This window comes from Macaca fascicularis, chromosome 20, assembly GCF_037993035.2.
Source record: "Macaca fascicularis isolate 582-1 chromosome 20, T2T-MFA8v1.1".
NCBI lineage: Eukaryota > Metazoa > Chordata > Mammalia > Primates > Cercopithecidae > Macaca > Macaca fascicularis.
In genome coordinates this window covers 65,556,344-65,578,729 of record NC_088394.1, presented here as the reverse complement: position 1 = coordinate 65,578,729, position 22,386 = coordinate 65,556,344, and the positions used below count along the sequence as shown (strand labels likewise).

At 38.8% G+C, this 22,386-nt stretch overlaps 1 protein-coding gene across 2 annotated transcripts in view; it reads right to left on the bottom strand.

The window, feature by feature from the left end:
• Positions 1 to 2,698: 2,698 nt before the first annotated feature.
• CYB5B (cytochrome b5 type B) overlaps positions 2,699 to 22,386 on the bottom strand; it is a 41,023-nt gene continuing 21,335 nt past the window's right edge. The window contains exons 2-5 of one of the 2 annotated variants that reach the window (XM_045383007.2): positions 19,496 to 19,624; positions 18,632 to 18,661; positions 7,726 to 7,754; positions 2,699 to 4,083 (exon numbers count right to left, since the gene is read on the bottom strand). In XM_045383007.2, coding sequence (XP_045238942.1) covers positions 3,993 to 4,083; positions 7,726 to 7,754; positions 18,632 to 18,661; positions 19,496 to 19,624 — 279 coding nt within the window. In that variant the 3' untranslated portion in view covers positions 2,699 to 3,992. The remainder of the gene's footprint in view (positions 4,084 to 7,725; positions 7,755 to 18,631; positions 18,662 to 19,495; positions 19,625 to 22,386) is intronic. The other variant, XM_045383008.2, reaches the window with a different exon arrangement.

The following is a 22,386-nucleotide window of genomic DNA, read 5'->3' as shown; positions in this document are numbered from 1 at the left end:
TTGCATTTCACGATTATCAAATGAACGATTCACTTCACGAAAAGAACAGTGAGCAAAATCCTGGAGAACCACGGAACTCCCCACCACATTGTGCTAAACACATCGTTAGCACAGACACGGGAGACTGTCATGCTTCTCAAATCCTTCTCTTCCAGAACACCTGAGGATTACAAAACCAACACTTCTACTTAAAAAAAATTTTTTTAATTAAAAAAAAATAAGTGTAGTCAGGGCAAGAAAAGGAAAACAGTGTCTTTATTGCGTGTAGTTCTAACAAACATTCGCTGTGTGTGCGTTCCAGCAGAGAGAGACAAAGATCTTCGCTCAAAATATTCTGAAGTAAAATAGGTAAACTAACGCCATTAGTCAATATACAAAAGGAATGTTAATGTTACTTGTTCACAGTCAAAGGTGAAGTTAAAAAAAAAAGGGAAGTTAAATAACTGAAGTAATGGTTTGCCCAAATAGCAAACGTAGGATACAAGCGTGGGCAAAGAGCAGCTACTGAAGCTCACGAGGAGGATGCTGGATATAGGGTAGGTAACTTGACAAATGCCTCTGCTTCTTTGGAACCTTCTTCCTAGATCACCCCCACAAATTCCAAACCTGGCTCTTTCAGAGCACAACAGCCAAATGTAACTAAACTCCTCATTACTTCTGTGATATTTGGCAACAGAATGAGATAGTTAAAAAAAGAAAAATCAATTTCTTGTTGAGACAAGACATGTCTGAATCCATTTCTCCTGGGGTAGGAGGAGGTAATGAACATCAACGTTCTGCATCTCAATCTCCTAAAATGGAATTTAACCAGATAGATATTGCTTGAGATTTTAAAAGCAGGAGATACCATAAGTAATGATACTTAAGGCCTGTAAAGCATTTTTCATTGTCCCACATTGCAGCTAAATGAGTATAAACTCGACAGTGTTCTGATTTCACAACATATGCATTTATGACAACTGCTAAAAGAACTTTACAGGCTCAAAAGATAAGTTCCAAGGGATTTTTGTTTTTGCTTAAACAGTCTTGAGATCTAAACACAAGATAAACTTTGACCCCACCACTCTGTTATCTTTACAAATGCGGAAGTCATTTGGAAACCAAAACCAATTGCTGAGTAGGGGCTGGGGAATTTTGGTGTCATTTCAAACTAGTCTCTACTGAGGCAGGTTTAAACCCTGACTCTCAGACCAGGGGCAGTGGTACCAACACCCTCTATTTTGGTGGCATGAAACTTCTCTTACCTCCTCCTTCGTGTCCAGCAGCCATGATGTGTACAGTCCAGTTTGCAGCAGCAGCAGCAGTTAGTCCTCCTCAGGAATAAACAACCAAACACCCCGGAGACCAGCTCCAGGTGGCACTGTCAGCCAATGGGGACTGGCTCCACTTGCTCTCCAGAGGACTTTCACCACCTACCCATGTCAAGACTGTTTCGTGAATTCAAGTCTACTTCCTTAAAAAAAAAGTCCTTTTGGATGGATTTGGCTAGTGTGCTATATTTATTGTTTAGAAAAACCTCCGCAAACTCTCACACAAGATTTACCTTTCACCTGGCTGTTTTTGTAGGCAACAGAATAATAGTAAATGGACCCCCAACTGGTTTTCCTAATACAAAGTGACATCACATCAGCAGTAGCTCAGAAGCAGCCCTGGGTACTGCAGGGATTTCATGGGTGGAAGAGACAAAGTCTAATTATCTTTTCCTCTGGCTCTCAGTAAAAAACAAGTCCAGATGTAAACAGGAAAAGAAAACCCATGTGAAGTAGAAAAACATACCTTTTGCACTGGCATTTACCTTAAAAATAACAAAAACACCAATTTTACTTAAGATGGTAGTTCTCTAACATTGCTTATAAGCCAGATGTTTTTCATTCAATTTTGGACATTGCCAACACACTTTTACAACTGATTCAAGTTATCTTCAGGCTTGGCTTTAGATTGAATGTTCCATTTCAAGCTCCTCAATACTCCACTGTTCTTTACTTTTACCCCAACGTACTCCAATAATCACGTAATTTATTTATTACAGGCAATCATATACCAATCCTTCCTTGCCTTTAAATAGAGAAGCATCAAGTCATACCACTGTTGTTAAATAATAACCAAGGTTTTTATCAATATTGTCTTAAAAGTAGCATCTTATAATGCATACGAACATTTTTCTAAAGATAAAAGTTTTACTAAACCCATATCCCTGACATTTTGTAAAACTCAGCCAGAAATCTCCTAAAATTACTCCCAAATATATCCAAGTGTGCAAGTACAAGGTTAATATTATTTTGATGAATTCTGTATTCATTCAACTGCTAAATCACAGGATACAAGACCTGGGTTGAACTTTTTCTTAAATAGTTTGCATGGGCAGTCCCTGGTTTGCTGGGCAGTTTCCTGTCTCATCAAATCCCTGGCAAGCTGGGAGGGAGGGAGGAGATGCTGAGCAGCCTCTATGGTCCTTCTTGAACCAAGCTGCTCCCTGCCGGATATGACAATGGCTCAGAAGCAGACTAGCAATTCTCAAAGGACAGGGAGAAAAATTACCACAGTTGCTGGCAGAAAACAGCCAGTGTACTATTTATTTCCTCAGGTGCTTCTATGGGGAAAAAAATAAAAGTCTAATATGCCAGAGAAATCATCACTGAACCAATAAGACACAGTAACATAATTCTAGTAACCTACTTCTCAATGAACACACATCAGAGAAAAAAACTGCCAGTATTTTATTCTCATGGAAAAACAGAACAAACCCACAAGTTGGAGTCATGGAGGTAAAATACAGAAGAAATGGAAAACGGGCTCTTGTCATGAACTCTCACTTTCAAATACCATTTTCTATGGAAGTTACTTTACTCGGGGCAAACAGAAGGCCATGCTGGAGTCTTTCACTTTTGGAAAATGGAGAATCAAAAATTTGCTAATCAACAAACAAAATAGGAGGGAAAATCCTTGGTAAAGCTCTACAGACATAATTATACATTTATATTTTACCAATAAAAGATAACTAGGGTAGAAAAAACAGATGGTTAGAAACTGGTGCCAAACCAAAGTGAAAGCTTTGGTGCTTTTTCTAAACTCCTATCCTGAAGTAGTGTTTTTCAATATTTTTCTAAAGAAAGATAACTCTGAATTCACCAGGGTTCTATCACCCCAATTCATCCCTCCCTTTCCAGCCCCAAGACATAAAAGGGCCATGTAGTTTTTTTGTCCAGCACCACTTGGGAAGGGGCTGGGCTCAGGGGGTGTAAAGAGCTACCTGCTGCCCTAGCTTGAAAGGGAGGAGGAAGTGGCCACACCATTCCTTGTAGCTTTATCATGCACATAAAAGGAACAAAACTCATTTGGCAGTTTTAAGTTTAATAGGTGCATACCTTTACTTCAGGAATTAAACCCCTTATGATAAATAACAGAATTAAATCAAATTTTTTTTTTTTTTTAAACAGATAAGAGTCTCGCTATGTTGCCCAGGCTGGTCTCAAACTCTTGGCCTCAAACGATCTTCTCACCTTGGCCTCCCAAAGTGCTAGGATTACAGGCCTGAGCCACCGCACCCAGCCCTAAATCAGAAATTTTTTTAAAAATTTACTTAAAAGAAAAATGAAAAAATAAAAGTTTCAACACTAGACTGCCGCCCTGTTAAGAATGTCTAATGTGCAATCAAAGTATTGGAAAGCAGGCATTTTTACGAAAGAGCAATGTCACTATAACTTATGAACAGGAAGTTTTGAAATATAAGGGTACTCATGGAAACCAGTGAAGAGAGGAAACACCGGCAATCATTTGACACAGAACAGTGAGCAGGTACTTTGGGAGTAAGGCTCTGAGAGATGGAGAACACTGGTCCCAGATCTGAGGTGGATGTCTGGCCAATCGTCTTGGCTCCAAGGGGGAAGAATGCAACTGGCAGGATTCAAGGAGAGGGCACTTCTGCAGCCCCCAAGCAAGTCTCTAGTTTTCACCCCAAAATGGATGCACTTTCCAACTTCAGCAAGGCCTCCTCAGGAGGATTTGCTTTCCGATGTGTAGTAGCGGTACAGGAAACCTAAGAGAACAGCGCCTATGATGGGTAAAATCCAGTATGACCAGCAACTAGGAGGAGGGGGAGAAAGCAATAAAACTGTTAATATTTTAAGACAAATGTTCACTATCTTTCAGCTTTCACATGTTTTTATATGGGCGAGGAGTTTTTATTTACTTTGGGAAATTTAACTGCTTTTATCACAAAGTAGTTGGGGAAAAAATATTTGGATTGGAGTGACAAAATTACAAAGTAATTTTTTAAAAGGTTAAAAACAACCAATAGTATGATATCAAATAAGATGCCTTTCCATGCCTTTATATGTGTTTCTACAAAGTCATATAGTGGTTATTTCTGAGTTAGGGATTATGGATACTCTCACATTGTCTTCTCTGTGCTTTTGCTTTTCACGTATTCTGCAATTAACATTTTTAAACAGGAAAAAACACCATTATGTAAGTGACATTTCATATATGTATTAAAAAAATCCATCCCAATATAAATTTGGAAGTAATCATATCTAATATAACTACCAGAAATATCCTATCTACTTCATATGTATTTTAAAGATTTAATCCTTACAACACCCTATGAAATAGGGCTATTATTCTCATCTCATACAAGAGAAACATAAGCTTTGCACCCCAAATCCCAAAGCTAGTAAGGGAGTTGGACAGTGTGATTCCAAACCCCTCTTCTTAATCCCTAGTTAAGTTTGGACACTAATAAGGATACACATACACAAAAAGTATATACAGTTCTAATAGGGTAAAGCAAATGGCAGCTTCAAAAGTACTGCAAGAGCCTTTCCTTAGGAGCTTCAGAACAGTCATCATTCTCCTTAACATAATAATTCTTTAATAGAACTTATTAGCACACTAGTTTTAAAGTATAATTCTTCCATGATCCAAATGACCCGGCTGCCCCTCTACTTAAAACATATGAGTCTTGGTATTAAAAGGTTTTGAAGTCAATAAAACGAGCTGAAGTTCATAAGAAAAATGATTCTCTGCCTAAACATGCCTAGCACTCTGTATGCTTACGTATGGCAGAAAGCTACGCTGGACTAGTTTGGAATGTTAGCCAGGCAGCTTTGTTTAAAATACCAAGCAATATGGCATGTATAACAGCAATATGCACTGGGAACTCTGAAGTAATCTCCTGATAAGAGTAATGAATTCAGACTCCTTGAAGAGCAACCACAAAAGCCTAAAGAATCCAAAAGTAGGATCCTTAAGAAAACCCTGAAGAAGAAAATTTGCCTTTTTTTTTTTTTTTTTTTTTTGAGATGGAGTCTCGCTCTATCGCCCAGGCTGGAGTGCAATGGCGCGATCTCGGCTCACTGCAAGCTCCGCCTCCTGGGTTCACGCCATTCTCCTGCCTCAGCCGGTGGATCCGCCCGCCTAGGCCTCCCAAAGTGCTGGGATTACAGGCATGAGCCACCGTGCCTGGCCAGATAATTTCTTTAGTACAAAAGACTGAGAATGGTTGACACCAATACTCACATAATTTTTCCTAATACTTAACTGCGACTGAGGAGAGAACCAGACGAAACACCTTTATACTGCATCACAGGAGATTCAGGTTCAACAATAACTTCCTGTCCTAACACAGACTTTTCTTCTTGGAGATTCATCCAGATTACTACATGTTTGTGATTCATTTATTTTTATTGTTTTGTAGTGTTCCATTGTATGGATATACCACAATTTATTAGGGGTTTCTGATGTTTGAATATCTCGAATAATGCTGCTGTGAACATTCTTGTACATATTTCTGGGTGTACTTGTGCACACATTTCTATCAAGTATATCATTAGAAATGGAATTGCTGGGTCAAAAGTTAATTCATCCTGTCAAATTTACTAGATAATGCCAACCTGCTTTCCAAACTGATTATACTCATTTACATTACCCTAGGAGTGTTTTTAAGAGTTGGGGGATAAACTTTCCAACCAACTCTTATTTACAAAATTTTTAATTTTTTATCAATCTGGTTAGGTATGAAATATACCTATGATTTTAATTCACATATCACTAATGATGAATGAGATTTAACCTCATTTCCATATGTTTACATTTGTGTTTCCTTTTCTGTAAAGTGTTTAAATCTTTTTCTCATATTCTTTTTTTTTTTTTTTTTTTTTTTGAGATGGAGTCTTGCTCATCGCCCAGGCTGGAGTGCGGTGGCGCCATCTCGGCTCACTGCAAGCTCCGCCTCCTGGGTTCACGCCATTCTCCCGTCTCAGCCTCCCAAGTAGCTGGGACTACAGGCGCCCACCACAACGCCCGGCTAATTTTTTGTATTTTTAGAAGAGACGGGGTTTCACCGTGTTACCAGGATGGTCTCGATCTTCTGACCTCGTGATCCACCCGCCTCGGCCTCCCAAAGTACTGGGATTACAGGCATGAGCCACTGTGCCCAGCCCTTTTTCTCATATTCTACTGAGGTTTCAGAAAACTGATTTGTAGGGATTCTTTATATCTTCTGCCTGATAATTCTTAATCAGTTTTATGTTTAGCATAAGTCTAAGTTTTATAGCATAAGCATAAGGTGTTGTTTTTTGTTTTTTGTTTTTTTTTTGAGATGGAGTTTCATTCTTGTTGCCCAGGCTGGAGTGCAATGGCACGATCTTGGCTCACTGCAACCTCCGCCTCCCAGGTTCAAGCAATTCTCCTGCCTTGGCCTCCCAAATAGTTGGGACTATAGGCACGCACCACCATGCCCAGCTAATTTTGTATTTTTAGTAGAGATGGGGTTTCAACATGTTGTCCAGGCTGGTCTTGAACTCCTGACCTCATGATCCACCCGCCTCAGCCTCCCAAAGTGCTGGGATTACAGGCGTGAGCCACTGCACCCCGCCCTGCATAAGCATAAGTTTTATGTTTAAAATCTGCAATTTTGTGGCTTGTATTTTCAAAATTTTATGCAGCATTTTGTTGACCCTAAGCCCTCAATATTAAGGAAACTAAATTTACTAATAGTTTGTACTTTTTTATACTCTGTCCATTACCTCAAATAATAGATCTGATATTTTATGGGAAAAGAAAGACATATTTTCTTTCTCTGAAATACCCTGAGATGTCCAAAAGATAGAATGGCTAGCTCTATATAATCTCCACAAATATATTGTACAGGCCAAGGATTCCACAGTCATTTTAGATAGAGGCACTTAAGGGAAGGCAATTTATAACTTTCAGAGCTAATACTAATGAATTACTAATATTAATGCCAAGGAATATATTGTAAGTAAACCTGAGAAAATCCAAATTCCTAAATATGACTGTAGTGTTTTTTTCTTCTGTAAAATGTAATAATAGCACCTATCTTACAGAATGGTTGTGAGAAGTAAATGAGATTAAGTTTTAAGTAGAATAGTGTAGCTGGTTTGAACTGCAGAGACTGAAGGCTGACCCACTAGTAGCTACCTGTCCATGCATACTGGCCTCTTACTGAGTGTGATTCCAATTTGTGTCACAATAAGATTAAAAAATTACTCAAGGCATGAACCTTTTAGATTATTCAAAATGGCTAAAACTATAAAAGTTAATTTTGCTAATGTCAAGGAACAACTGAATTTGCAGTGATTTGGGCCAAAAAAGAATTAGTTGTCAAGCTGCACTCGTAAGTTATGTTACATACATATACTTACGGAAGAGTCTCTTGCTAGACATTACTTTGAACATAAGGAAATCTGTTAAGGGGATACTAACCTTTTGCATGTATCATGTTTTGAAGGGTCCTGAAAATGACACATATTCAAAAATAACAAACAAAAAGAAACAAGATTAACATAGCACATATACATTTTCTTGAATAGCTACATAAACCCTGTAACTGATACCAGAACTTCACTTTTCATGCATTTTGGTGTTTACAAATATATAAGCAATGGATGGACTGGGAATTTTATTTCTGATAACATACTGGCACTTTGCTAGGTTCCTTCCTACTGAAGAATCACTAATGAAAGCATAGAAATGACCTAAACTTTTTTAGATGTTAAAAAATGTTAATAATACAAACTACATTGAAATGGACTACTTTGTGGTCATGATGATGTGCCTGGTTCAGCTGGGCTTGCCACTGGCAGTAGCTAACATCATACTTTCTAAAAACCTTTTTTAAAGCCCAAAAAGCTCTTCTAACACGTAGATCAACTGTGAAATCCTCTAGATCATATAGATGATTGCTTTGTAGATCACAAAAATATACTGGTTCACTCTTTGAAATCATAATAATTATGAAGGAAGACCTTAGAATTGATTTCACAATGAAAAGAGAAAAAACGGAGTCAAAGGAAAGAAAATGACAAAATAACCTTAAAATATAAATCTTAGCAATAAAAGGTACTGAAGTATTGATATCTGCTACAACCTTCAGAGCATTATACTAAGTGAAAGAAAGCAGACACAAAAGACTACATATTATATAAATCTGCTTTATAAAGTGTTCAGAATAGGACAATCAATAGAGGTAGAAGTAGATCAGTGGTTGCCTCGGGCTGGCATGAGGAGGACGAGTTGTGGGGAAGTGGAAAACGACTGCTAATGAGTATGGGGTTCCTTCCTGGAGTGAGGAAATTGTTCTCAAATAGACTGCACAGCTTTGTAAATACACTAAAAACCACTGACTTGTACAGTTTAAATAGGTGAACTGTATGGTATGTGAATTGTATCACAATAAGGTTGTTATTAAAATTTTTTACTCAATTTAAGTAAGTATCAAATGAGGTACTGATTCCATTAATCAGCTGTATAGTACAAAAGGCCTGCTAACTTACTGCCAGAGGACAATAACACTTTTAGCATAGGTTACTGCTGCCCAAAAATGGGCATTTATTTGGGTATGAACATGGAATATTAGCTCTGCTTAACCACCGTTTTCAATAATCTCCAAGAATTTCCAATCACATTGGAATATATACTTTAGAGCAGTCCATGAAATGAGTTTTAATTTCACATATCCAAAACACTGCCATGCAAATGAATACATGCCCCAAACCTGAAAGAAATTAGCCTGTAGACAAGAAAAATGTCAAATGAAAGGTTTTAAAGAAACCATACTAACATACTACTATACTTCTTTAAGATTTTAATGATTATTGTTATCTGGGACATTTCAGCTAGTCTAGTAAGGATCTAATTAATTAAAATGAGTTACAGGTCAGTCTTTGAAAAATACAACAAATGTTACTATCTACTTTACAGATTCAGAAGGTGGGAGTGGTAGCGATGGTAGTGTGTGCATCAAGTTAATTTATAATGTTGCCTTTTAAAATAAATATTCCACCACAGCAGCTGAGAAATAATTGAATTCCATCAAGAAAATGTTCATGGTCTTTTATGCTTTAGCTACATAAATACCAATGATTTATAGACAAAAAATGTAGTTACTATTTTTAAAAGGGATAATTTGAAAGGCTTATATGAGAGCATCACAGCATAATATATGTATTATGATGCTTAATCTATAATTAGAGTAAAAATCATATACTTCATATAAACAGATTCTCTAGATTTCAAAGCTTTTAGCCTCTTTTACGATCAAAAGCCCTGGATGTCTGCTAAGTAAGGTGAGCCTTAGAAAAAGGTAATAAGCAACTGAAGAAAGAGAACAGAGACAGCCAAAACTGTACTATGCTGAAACGTAAAAATTTCTAAACAATAAATAATTTAAAACATATGGTGTTCTTTGAACTAAGTACTGCAAAATGTGCCTGTTTTAAGATCAATCCATCCCTGGGGCCGAAAAAAAAAAAAAGACCAAGTTGTCTAACTCATTAAAGGAAAGAAAAGAGAAAGAGGCATACACTCCCTTCTAGGATACTGACAGCCAAGTAGATGCAAACCATAGTGACCCCACTTTTAATCAAATACATAATAATCAAAGAGATGTTGAAGGCACAGCTCTTAGCAGCCAAGACGCTCAGTCAAATTTGGAAATAAGCCAAATCGGTTATTTTTAAACTGAAATGAAAAAAAGTTCTATTAACACATAACCTCCCTTCCCTAGGCACGGCTCCCCCCAATCTTCATTTCCACAGTTAAGCACTGGGCTAAATCTAATGGATGCTTAAGGGAAATTCGTACAGTTTATAGTTGACTTTAATCTATCCCTTCAGGTATTGAGGCATATCTACCCGGTTATGTCCATGCCCAGATTTTAATGCTCTCAACCTTTGGCATGGAAAGTAATAATTGCAATACTATGACTTTAGTTACAAGAGCGAATCAAATCCACAGTTCTTCCAGCATAACCCCTACCAAGCAATTAATATGCATGCTTCTTTTTCTTCAAAAAGCTTAGAATACACTGGCAAACAACAAAATTGCTGTGACTTTTGGTATTATAGGTTCTAAAAAAAAATTGCTGTTAAGTCTACTCTGACTTTAGCTCAAAACTCATGGAAATTAACTATTTAAATAAAACTGGTTCCTCAAGTTCAAGGTTCATTAAGGCTTTTCTTCCCCACTAAAATAAATAAGTAAGGGCTAGGCACTTGGTTCACACCTGTAATCCCAACACTTCGGGAAGGCTGAGGCAGGAGGATCGCCTGAGCCCAGGAGTTCAAGGTTGTAGTGAGCTAGGATTGTGCCACTGTACTCCAGCCTGGGGGACAGAGCAAAATCCTGTCTCAAAAATAAATAAATAAATAAGTATATTTATATACATATAAACACTAAAGACAGACTTTTTAGGGAAAAAGGAAATATTTTGTAATACCTTAATAGAATTTTTATAAAGCTGCTCATAACTAAAATTATATCTAATATCTTCAAGCCCAATGTTATAAATCAGTTTCCTAATTTGTAAAATGAAAGGCTCAGATCAAATAAATGTGAATTCTAAAGTCATATTCAATTATCTCAACACAATTTCCTAAGCCAAGGAGATTGTGGCAAAACCTAGAGGAGCAGGCTTCCAAAGGGTAGAGAGAAGAAAACACCATTCTCTCACGTCTAGGAAGATGAAGAAGCACTACCATAGGTAGATTTTTCTCTCTTCCACCAGCTACATAAAGGAGTGATTTCCCAGATATTCATCTGAGAGTATCGCGTCAGTGCACCATAAGCATTGACCCAATTTGCTAAGATTAAGAGAATGACAAAGAGGCCGGGCGTTGTGGCTCACGCCTGTGATCCCAGCACTTTGGGAGGCCAACGTGGGCGGATCATGAGGTCAGGAGATTGAGATCGTCCTGGCCAACATGGTGAAACCCCGTCTTTACCAAAAATACAAAAATTAGCTGGGTGTGGCAGCGCATGCCTGTAATCCCAGCTACTCAGGAGGCTGAGGCAGGAGAATTGCTTGAACCCAGGAGGCAGAGGTTGCAGCAAGCCGAGATAGGGCCACTGCACTCCAGCCTGGTGACAGAGTGAGATTCCACTCAAAAAAAAAAAAAAAAAAAAAGAGAGAGAATGACAAAGAAATGTCACAACTGGCAACTACATGGAAAGGATGTGGGGGTCAATGGGGGTGGATTTCACGATGAACTTTGTTTATGAGAAAACATGACAGAAGAGCACACACTTAAGGAATGGAGTATACTTTGTCATCAGGACAGAAATGTAGGAAAGAATGAACCAGAATCATGATTATGATGCATTAAGACAGACAGGGCAGCCGGGCACAGTGGCTCATGCCTGTAATCCCAGCACTTTGGGAGGTCAAGACAGGCGGATCACGAGGTCAGGAGATCGAGACCATCCTGGCTAACACAGTGAAACCCCATCTCTACTAAAAATACAAAAAAATTAGCTGGGCATGGTGGCAGGGAGGCCGAGGCAGGAGAATAGCTTGAACCCGAGAGGCAGAGGTTGCAGTGAGCCGAGATCACGCCACTGCACTCCAGCCTGGGCAACAGAGCGACACTCCGTCTCAAAAACAAAAAACAAAAAACAAAACAAAACAAAACAAAAAAAAAACAGGGCGTTATACCTTCAACCTATATAGCTTACATTTAGGCTTTCAAAAGCTTAAAAGGAAAATATGAGGTATATATATAGACCTTATGTTTTAATTCCCACATTGCTATTCCAAGAGGATTCTAAGTAGTTAAAATTGGAAAAAGCAGATTTTTTTTTTTTTTTTTTTTTTGAGACGGAGTCTTGCTCTGTCACCCAGGCTGGAGTGCAGTGGCGCAATCTCGGCTCACTGCAAGCTCCGCCTCCCGGGTTCACGCCATTCTCCGGCCTCAGCCTCCCGAGTAGCTGGGACTACAGGCGCCCGCCACTGCGCCCGGCTAATTTTTTTCTATTTTTAGTAGAGACGGGGTTTCACCATGGTCTCGATCTCCTGACCTTGTGATCCGCCCGCCTCGGCCTTCCAAAGTGCTGGGATTACAGGCGTGAGCCACCGCGCCCGGCCATGGAAAAAGCAGATTTTAAGCCACAGGACACCTTTGGCAAATTTAATGGGTATTTAGGTGGCCTGGTAGAGATTGTGTAGCTTTGAATTTGGAACACTTTGGTATCTCTGTAGCCAGTAACTTATGAAAAACAAGTTGGGAACTTCTGGCTTCAAATTCTAAACTGGAAAGGATTTTCCCCCCATAATACCATGGACCTTACAGTATGAGCTACCACTATATGAATTTTAACATTAGGTTCATTTTACCACCTAAAATGTTTGAGTATTGAAGGTATATGATTTCAGCATTTTATAGTCCCAACTATGACACAGTCATGTGGTATGGATCTTGAGGACAGCCTTCTCATCAAGCTCCAATATACTAAAATATACAAGTCAATAAGAACCATTTCTTTCTGGATATGAATATAATTTAACAATTACTGCCTTGCAAGGCATGTAATCCTAGAGTCGAATGGTTATATTAAAAAAATTCCCTGTAGATATGGCAAAATTCAAAGATAGAAAAACAGCTCCTAAAACAAATTGCTATAAACTCTCTTAAGAACTCATTGTGATAAAATATGTAACACCTCGCTCAAGAAAAAAAAACTAACACATTCACAGGATGATCTCTATTGGGACTTAAGAAGTGAAAAATTTAACATTGGAGGACTGATTTGAAAAGAATGTTTCCTTGCCCTTCTGATCCCTTGTTTTGCAAAACTATACATCATTTCTAAGTAGAGCTTTACCAATAGAAGACATTAGTCCTTGAGAACTCTCAGCAAAGGGTATTTTGTCTTTTAAGAGTAATTTTGTCATCACATTCTACGATTTCTTTCAAAAGATTATGTTACAAAGTGTAAGTGTTATACAAAAACAGGAAATAAGCCAAGCGCAGTAGCTGGTGGCTCACGCCTGTAATCCCAGCACTTTGGGAGGCCAAGGCAGGCGGATCACCTGAGGTCAGGAGTTCGAGACCAGCCTGGCCAACATGGTGAAACCCCGTCTCTACTAAAAATACAAAAATTAGCCAGGCGTGGTGGTGGGCGCCTGTAATCCCAGGTACTCAGAAGGCTGAGGCAGGAGGAGAATCGCTTGAACCCAGGAGGCAGAGGTTGCAGAGCCGAGATCGCGCCACTGCATTTCAACCTGGGTGAGAGAGCAACACTCCGTTTTCCCCACCAAAAACAAAACAAAACAAAACAAAACAAAACAACCCAACACAACGCACAGGAAATCAGGAAATAACCAGACAAAATTCTTTGGTAAATAGCAATCACTGCTTGTCTAAAGGACATCAGGATCCCATTCCAAACTTTAATAAATTAGGTAGTAGGTATGGAAGGGATATTAAATAATTCTTAAAAATAAACATTTTAATTTAATATAATCAACTATATTTCATAATTATAAACAATATATTCTTTTTAGTTTCTCTCCCATAAAAGAGGTAAACTGTATGTTACATAATACATTATATAACAGAAAACTGTATGTATAATAAAATTCAGTAGCATCTGGGAGAAAAAAATATAACTTTAAATGCAATTAATAGACTGCTTCTAACATGTAAAATTTACCAGATTCCAAAAGTTAAGCTTCTTAAGTTAAAAATGAAGTTTAAAAAACACGTTAAGCCTCTATGGAGACAATTTTATTTGTTTTAAAAAACAGATCAAATCCTTTGAAAGCAAATGTCATCACATCAACACTTTCATCTATGGAATACTAAATATCTACTTAAAAAATGAGAAAGATCTTTTTTTTTTTTTGAGACAGAGTCTCGCTCTCTCGCCAGGCTGGAGTGCAGTGGCGTGATCTCTGCTCACTGCAAGCTCCACCTCCTGGGTTCACGCCATTCTCCTGCCTCAGCCTCCCGAGTAGCTGGGACTACAGGTGATCGCCACCACGCCCAGCTAATTTTTTTGTATTCTTGGTAGAGACGGGGTTTCACCATGTTAGCCAGGATGGTCTTGATCTCCTGACCTCGTGATCCGCCTGCCTCAGCCTCCCAAAGTGATGGGATTGAAGGCGTGAGCCACCGCGCCTGGTCAACATTTTTTATAGTATACTTGCGAACTATTAAAATTTTTTTTTTGGCCGGGCGTGGTGGCTCAAGCCTGTAATCCCAGCACTTTGGGAGGCCGAGACGGGTGGATCACGAGGTCAGCAGATCGAGACCATCCTGGCTAACATGGTGAAACCCCGTCTCTACTAAAAAAAAAAATACAAAAAAACTAGCCGGGCGATGTGGCGGACGCCTGTAGTCCCAGCTACTCGGGAGGCTGAGGCAGGAGAATGGCGTGAACCCGGGAGGCGGAGCTTGCAGTGAGCCGAGATCGCGCCACTGCACTCCAGCCTGGGCTGGGCGACAGAGCGAGACTCCGTCTCAAAAAAAAAAAAAAAAAAAAATTTTTTTTTTACCAAGTACATTTTAAACTACTCATTCAAAAAAAATGTAATGGGGAACTGGTCAAGTTACTAGACCTATTTGACTACAAGATTTGACTAGTAAAGCAGTTGAACTATTATCTAGATAATATCTATTGAATAAATGAATGAAATGGTGCCCACTTTTTTAGTCAGGTTAGGATTTGTATGCACTTTATCTCTTGAACTGATGGCAGATTAAGTGATAAAACAGCTAACCAAGAAGTAAATACATCATCAAAAGAGAGAATTCACAGACCACGAATATTTATAGGTTACCTGCTAAAGAGCAGGCAAGCAGGCAGGCAAACTGGCACAGAGAGCACTAAGTCTGTTTCTAAGGTGAGTTTCCATAACCAAAAACAGACCAGAAAAATGTTAAGTCAAATATAAGTAGAAGATTGACGGCTCTCAGCATGAGGGCTAATCCAGCAAGGAAGAGATTCACAAAGACAAATGGTTTTTAATTCTAGTTAGTTATTTTTGATTGAAGCAGGTAAAACAAAAATCTGTTGATAGATCTTTAAGTTTTTAAGTCTTTAGGTTTTTAGTATAATAATTCTGGGCTTTCAACTCAGGTACTATCCATCTAACAAACAATAAAACAATGGTGACCATTAATTATTTACCTCTGTTATAAAAGTAGTATGAAAGGTGTTTTCTAAAAGAATTAGGGAATGGTTACTGACTTATACACTGGAATAGCAACGTTTTGAGTGTTTCTTGGGGGGCAGTAGGGAAGGTGCGGTTCAGACAGGAAGTAGATATGGGGTTGTGGAGGTGGGAGAGGAGACAGGTAGAAATAGAGGAAAGGAGAAGAAGGAAAATGGAAATGAAAACTCCCCTCCATAGGCTGAAGATACCTTTAATTCGACTTTTAAAAATCACTTCTTCATAAAAATTCAGAAACCCTGAACCAAGAGAAAGGAAGGTAACCAATGAAATGAACTCCACTTCCATTTCTTAATGATGAATGGTTAAACCAGAGATAAAATATGAAGAAAAGAGACAGCTACATCCTAGACACCAAGTGCCTATTTAAACCTCTGTAAGAAATAAATGTGAGAGATCAAGAATTTATTCCTGGAACTGAAGTCAGGTTGGAATATTCGCTCTATAAAAACCTAAGTAGGTGGTCTTGAAAATGTTCCAAAAGGCCTTTCTTGCCTGATCTGCCTAAAGTAGAGCAGAGTGACTAGAGACACAATAGCCAGACTCTTTACTTGATGAAGACATGGCCCTTGAGTACAGTGACATGAGGAAAACTGGATTGAAAACACTGCCTTTAGTCACTTTTTAACCCAGATAGGGGCTAAACTACATTTGGAGACTTCTAAATTATTACAGAACTCGGTGAGCTTAAATGCTTTTTCTATATTTCTTACAAAAAAATCTAAGGTTCAATAGTTGTTTTGGTTTTTTTGTTTTGTTTTGTTTTGTTTGAGATGGGGTCATGCTGTGTGACCCAGATGGAAGTGCAATGGTGTTACCATGGCATACTGCAGCCTCAAATTCCTGGGCTCAAGCTATCCGCCAGCCTCAGCCTCCCCAGTAGCTGGGACTGGAGGCACACATTACCATGCACAGCTAATTTTATGATTTTTTAAAAATAGAGACAGGGTTTCACCATGTTGCCCAGGCTGGTCTTCAACTGCTGGGCTCAAGCGATCCTCCCATCTCAGCCTCCCAAAGTGTAGGGATTACAGGCGTGAGCCACTGCACCTGGATGGCTCAATAGTTTTAATTCAACTGAGAAATTTCTAATTCTTTGGCCTATAGAAGGCAGACAATGCTTATCACTGAAGAGAATTAAATTTTCCTAAGTTTTCAAATGAAAAGATGGGCATATCATTCAGCAAAAAGTTTGGGCTTAGCTACCTACTTATCACCTAGATTACTTAAACTGCAAATTCCTAAACCCCATCTCCAGAGATTCCAAATCAGTACGAGTGGAAGCCCAAGAAATAAACATTTCCTATATATTTTCATGTACATGCCAAGGGATTCCAATGGAGGTGATGCAAGAACAGAATTTGGGGAACATTGTTCTGCATTCCTAAGAATGGTCCTAACTATACTACCAAGAAAGAAAAACAGCAACAAGAAGCAATTTGTAGACTTCTAGACATTGTAATTGCAAGCATATTTTTTCTATTGTTTTAATATAAAAGATGCTCTCATAGTTGCTGTGCAGAAATGTGTTATGGCTCCTATATCCCTTGAATCAGATGTTGACCTCTGAGAGTGGTATTTTCTGGACATGTTCGATATACATATCAAGGCCATGCGTAGTTCAAATTTTACCATAATAACACAAGTTATTAAGAGTAAGCAACAACAAAAAATGATGGCTGCTTACCTCCAGGGAAGGGGAACTAAGACACTGAGAGCTGGAGATAGGAGGAAACTTTTTACAGAATACTGTTTTGAACTATTTAATATTTTTTTTTAAAGGATTCAAGAATGGATAATACATGTGTTAGGAGGAGAGGACAAACAACCAACAGTTGTTACAAAGTGTTTTAAGAACCATTTCATTCCCCCTTCAGAAACAATTCAATAGTTCAGAGTAGCAGTCTAGCAAGATGGAAGAGTTACTTTACACAAACACTCTGGATTGCAGGGCAACAGATGGCAGACACTGTTAAGCAAGCAATCTCTTGAGTTAATAGAATTCTTGTGTCTAGGCCAACTTTAATTGCTGTGTCAAACCTATTCAGTAATTCCAGCTCAATGAGGAATGGGAAGCAAGCAGCAAGGAGGAGAAAAAGGGGAGGAAGGCAGCATCACTTTCCTATGTTCTAGGTGGCACCTAAACTGCTGTCCCTTTAAATTAGAGTGCTGTGTAACAGCTATCTGAAGGACAGAAATTAAGGAAAAGTGTTAGGGAAGAAGGGAAATGAACCACCTAGCATGTGGGAGGCAGAAAATGGTTCCATATTTTCTTCCTGGTATGCAATGCAGTACACATTAAAGTTTTCAAACACTCAAATACTTAGTCTTTTGTTTTCGCTGTATTACTAAGTAACCGGGAAGGGTGTGAGCCTATTTGAGCCTACAGGATAAAAGAATTAAATTTGGAAAATAAGTACAGAAAGGCCTCTGTGTTACAGATAAAGAAGATAAACTATAAGAAACAAAACAACTTTGAAATTATTTTTTTCCAACACAGAAACAATTATTATCATTTGTTCTACATAATGTAAAAGTAAGGTATTTTTCTATAACTGAACCCATAAACTAATGTCTTTCAAAACCACACAAGGCATAGCTTTGGAGTTTCAGGGTTTTTTTGGTTTTTTTTTTTTTTTTGAGACGGAGTCTCGCTCTGTCGCCCAGGCTGGAGTGCAGTGGCGCAATCTCGGCTCACTGCAAGCTCCACCTACCGGGTTCATGCCATTCTCCTGCCTCAGCCTCCTGAGTGGCTGGGACTATAGGCACCTGCCACAGCGCCCAGCTCATTTTTTGTATTTTTAGTAGAGACGGGGTTTCACCATGGTCTCAATCTCCTGACCTTGTGATCTGCCCACCTCGGCCCCCCAAAGTGCTGGGATTACAGATGTGAGCCACCATGCCCGGCTGAGTTTCAGTTTTTTTTTTTTTAAAAAAAGCATATAGAAGCATTAGCAAAATGTTTCCTGCTGTTCAAGACTCAGCTATTCTTTTTTTCCTGAGATGACACCAAGTCCAAATTCCTGAAAAATAGGATTTTTGCTTGGGGAAAAAGGAAATACTTTGTAACTTCTCTTGTTAAGAAAAAATGTTTCAAAAAGCAGTTCTACTTGAATAAACAGAAATATAAGCACAGAAGACAAACCGATGACTTCTTACCTTACTACCATTTTCAGGTTTAAGGTCACTCTGTTAAAAAAAAAAAGGAAAACAAATAATATTTTAAGACATATCCAAATGAATTCTCATTATATGCTTGTTTCTAACTTTGGAATATAAGACTATATTCTGGTGATAGTGAATTCCCTGGGAGACTTGAGGATCATAGAAAGATACCCCTACTCTGAGCATATCACGGTCCCTTGTTAGCATGGTATATACAGACAGTTTTAAAAGTCCATAATTACTACCGTTAGCAAGGAGCTTGCAAAAACAAGCAAACCACTATTTTAGGTAGAGGTATTATTAACTGCGTTACAATAATAAATCAACACATAAAAATAATCCACAATCAGTTCCCTTAGCTTTTTAGAGATACTACATGTGCTACCTGGCAAAGAAGCTATATCCTAACACAATAAGACTGGATAATTTTGGAGAAAATTTAGCCTGATGGCTAGGTTGAATGAATTTCCATCTTTTTTTTTTTTTTTTTTTTTGAGACAGAGTCTTGCTCTATCGCCCAGGCTGGAGTGCAGTGGTGCAATCTTGGCACACTTCAACCTCTGCCTCCCAGGTTCAAGCAATTCTCATGCCTCAGCTTCCCAAGTAGATGGAATTACAAGGGTGCCCCACCACACCCGGCTAATTTTTGTATTTTTTAGTAGAGGCAGGGTTTCACCATGTTGGCCAGGTTGGTCTCGAACTCCTGACCTCAAGTGATCCACCTGCCTTGGCCTCCCAAAGTACTGGGATGACAGGTGTGAGCCACCACACCCGGCCAATAATTCATTTCTTCATCCTGTTCTGCAGCTATTGAGTAGTTTTCTCTGCATAAGGGTTGCTAGGACTGATAGTTCTTACCGGATGGATATCACCAATATAGTACTGCTTTAGCATTTCTCTGGCATCAGAGGAGTGTCCTACATCTTCAAAGCTTTCACTTGCATCTACACCAGCTTGTTCCAGCAGAACCTCTTCTCCTCCAGGGTGCTACAAGGAAAATATATTTACTGAACTGAGGGTTCTCTAAAAAGCAAACCAACAAGTTACTTTCCCATACCCCTTTCTTCCTTTCTCCCTTTATTAGAAATAATAGAACAAATTGACACTGTGTGCTGCCCGGTAAGAGGCAATGGGAAGAACATAGCATAACTTCTGTGATACTGTGGTCAAAAATGCATAATATGGGGATTACTGTGAGGACACTTAGGACAACCACAAATTTAGAAATATTCTACAAAATCTCTCTGGACAGGTCTGGCCTGTGATCTCTAAAGATACCACCATCATGAGAAAGTAAAAGAAAGAGTGAAGAAATTGTTCCAGATTGAAGGAGGCTAGAGAGACATAACAACTGGGAACAATGTGCAATCCTAGGTTGGTTCCTTTTGCCAATATTATTAAGATAACTGCAGAAACCTGACTGAGGACTCCAGGCAAAGGGTATATGCAATTCTTTATTATATTCTTGCAACTTTTCTGTAACTTGAAATTGTTTCAAATTAAAAAGTTAACTAGGCCAGGCGTGGTGGCTCATGCCTGTAATCCCAGCACTTAGGGAGGCCAAGACGGGCTGATCACTTGAGGTCAGGAGTTCGAGACCAGCCTGGTCAACTTGGTGAAACCCTGTCTGTACTAAAAATACAAAAAGTGCCAGGCATGGTGGTGGCGGGTGCCTGTAGTCCCAGCTACTCAGGAGGCCGAGGTAGGAGAATTGCTTAAACCTGGGAGGGGGAGGTTGCAGTGCGCCAAGATCACGCCACTGCACTCCAGCCTGGGCAAAAGAGCGAGACTCTGACTCAAAATAGTGAAGAAATAGATAAGTTAACTATATAAAGTAGTGCCTCAGGAAGCAGATTCTATAACTATCAGCTATGTGACCCTGCACAAGTTATTAAGAAATTGAGATGTCTTTGGTTCCTTACTTGTAAAATGGAAATGTTAGTAAGAGTACCTGTCTTGACAACTATTGTACATATTAAATGAGATAAGCATATAGAACACTTTGTACTCCAGAAGAGCATAATATAACACCATCTACGATTTTTAAATATAGATACATATATGCATATTTATACCCCTGCATAAAATATCTCTAGAAATGGTGAAAGAACCTAGTGGCTGGGAGATAGGGTGGAAGGAAGACTTAACCACATACTCTTCTGAAATTGTGTTTTGTTTGTTTGTTTTTTGAGACGGAGTTTCACTCTTGTTGCCCACGCTGGAGGCACTGCACTCCAGCCTAGGCGACAGAGCGAGACTCCATCTCAAAAAATAAAATAAAATAAAATAAAAAATAAATAAACTGTAAATGTTACTTCCCAGTCACAGTCACTAGCCAATGAGCTCCCTGAGGATAAGGATAACTTCTATTTTTATCTCCTAAAAGGTCTCCACCCAATGAGTGGGTCTCACATCCTAGTATTTAAGAATGCTATTTTAAAGCAAGAGTAAGACAGCCACCATTCATTTGTTATTATATCTGAAACTCTCAGGTGTGGTGTGTTCTTTGTTGTGGAACTAAGTCATCAGTTCTGGAATTATGTCCCAATTTGTTCTATATATCTAAACTATGAACGATATTTTTTCATTTTGACACATCCCAACTATTGTGTTGCCTTTCAAAGTAAAAGGACAACAAAGCTCTGTAGTAGATTACGGCATTTCAGGGAATGACTAAATTTATGACTTGCTACACAGTTCTTTCTAGAAAGTACTTTCACTTTCATCAATCTCTCGCCACTTATAAAAAAGAGAAATCACAACACTTTTTAAAAATATCAAGTAAAAATTATATATTCACTGTGGTAAATCTGGAAAAAAGAATGATCAACTAGAGTCCTGGAACAGAAATAAGTCCAGTTAACAATTTGGTGCATAAAATTTCATTTCCTGTGTATTCTTTCAATCATTTCAGCCATTAGTCTACAATGTTTTATTGAATCCTTATTATTTTGTGTGGTAGGCAGTAATAAATAGAAGTCTTTTGTGTTCTCACAAAGTGAATTCATATAGTACATAATGTTTTATAGCCTGCTTTTTTTTTCACTGAAGCACGTGGGGGTCAGAGTGATCAAACAAAATTCTTTGGTTTAATAACTTTCACTCTAAAATGTGATCTTAATAGAGATGGCTTAGAACAAGCAAAAAGATGTCAGGGAGCTCTTGGTTTCTGTTTAGAACTCCATAGTCTCCAGACATAGTGAGTGAAAATCAAATGGATAGAGGGCTGCTGTGGGCCACTGGCAGCCCAGCTGGAGGAGCTGAAATCAGTGCACTAGGCCCAAGGCTGTAGCAGGGTCCTGGCCAGTCTTAAGTCAAGATAATACCCAGGCTGAGGGAGCATGAGAAGGCATCAAGGAGAACTCAAAGAGCCCCAGCACCCCAGGAGAAGCCAGACCAGCTCTCAGTGAAGGAGCTACTGTTCAACTCCAGCATCAGCCACTGGATGGTCCTGCCCATATTTATCATCTCCTTCTTCTCAGACATGATCTGCCACTACATGTTCACCCTGGTACAGAGCAACAAGAAGCTCACCCAGGAGCAAGTTTCTGAACAGTTAAGTCCTAATTTGAAGCAGAGCCTTCAGTGAAAATGGAAATTACATTCCCAAAAAGTATTTTCTTGACATGAGAATATTACATCGACAACCCAGAGGATAAAAATATCACCACTTCCTCCCACTATGCTCTCAGGCATGATGAAAGGAAATATAACAAATGTCATCCCTATGATTACTTGTGAATGGGTCA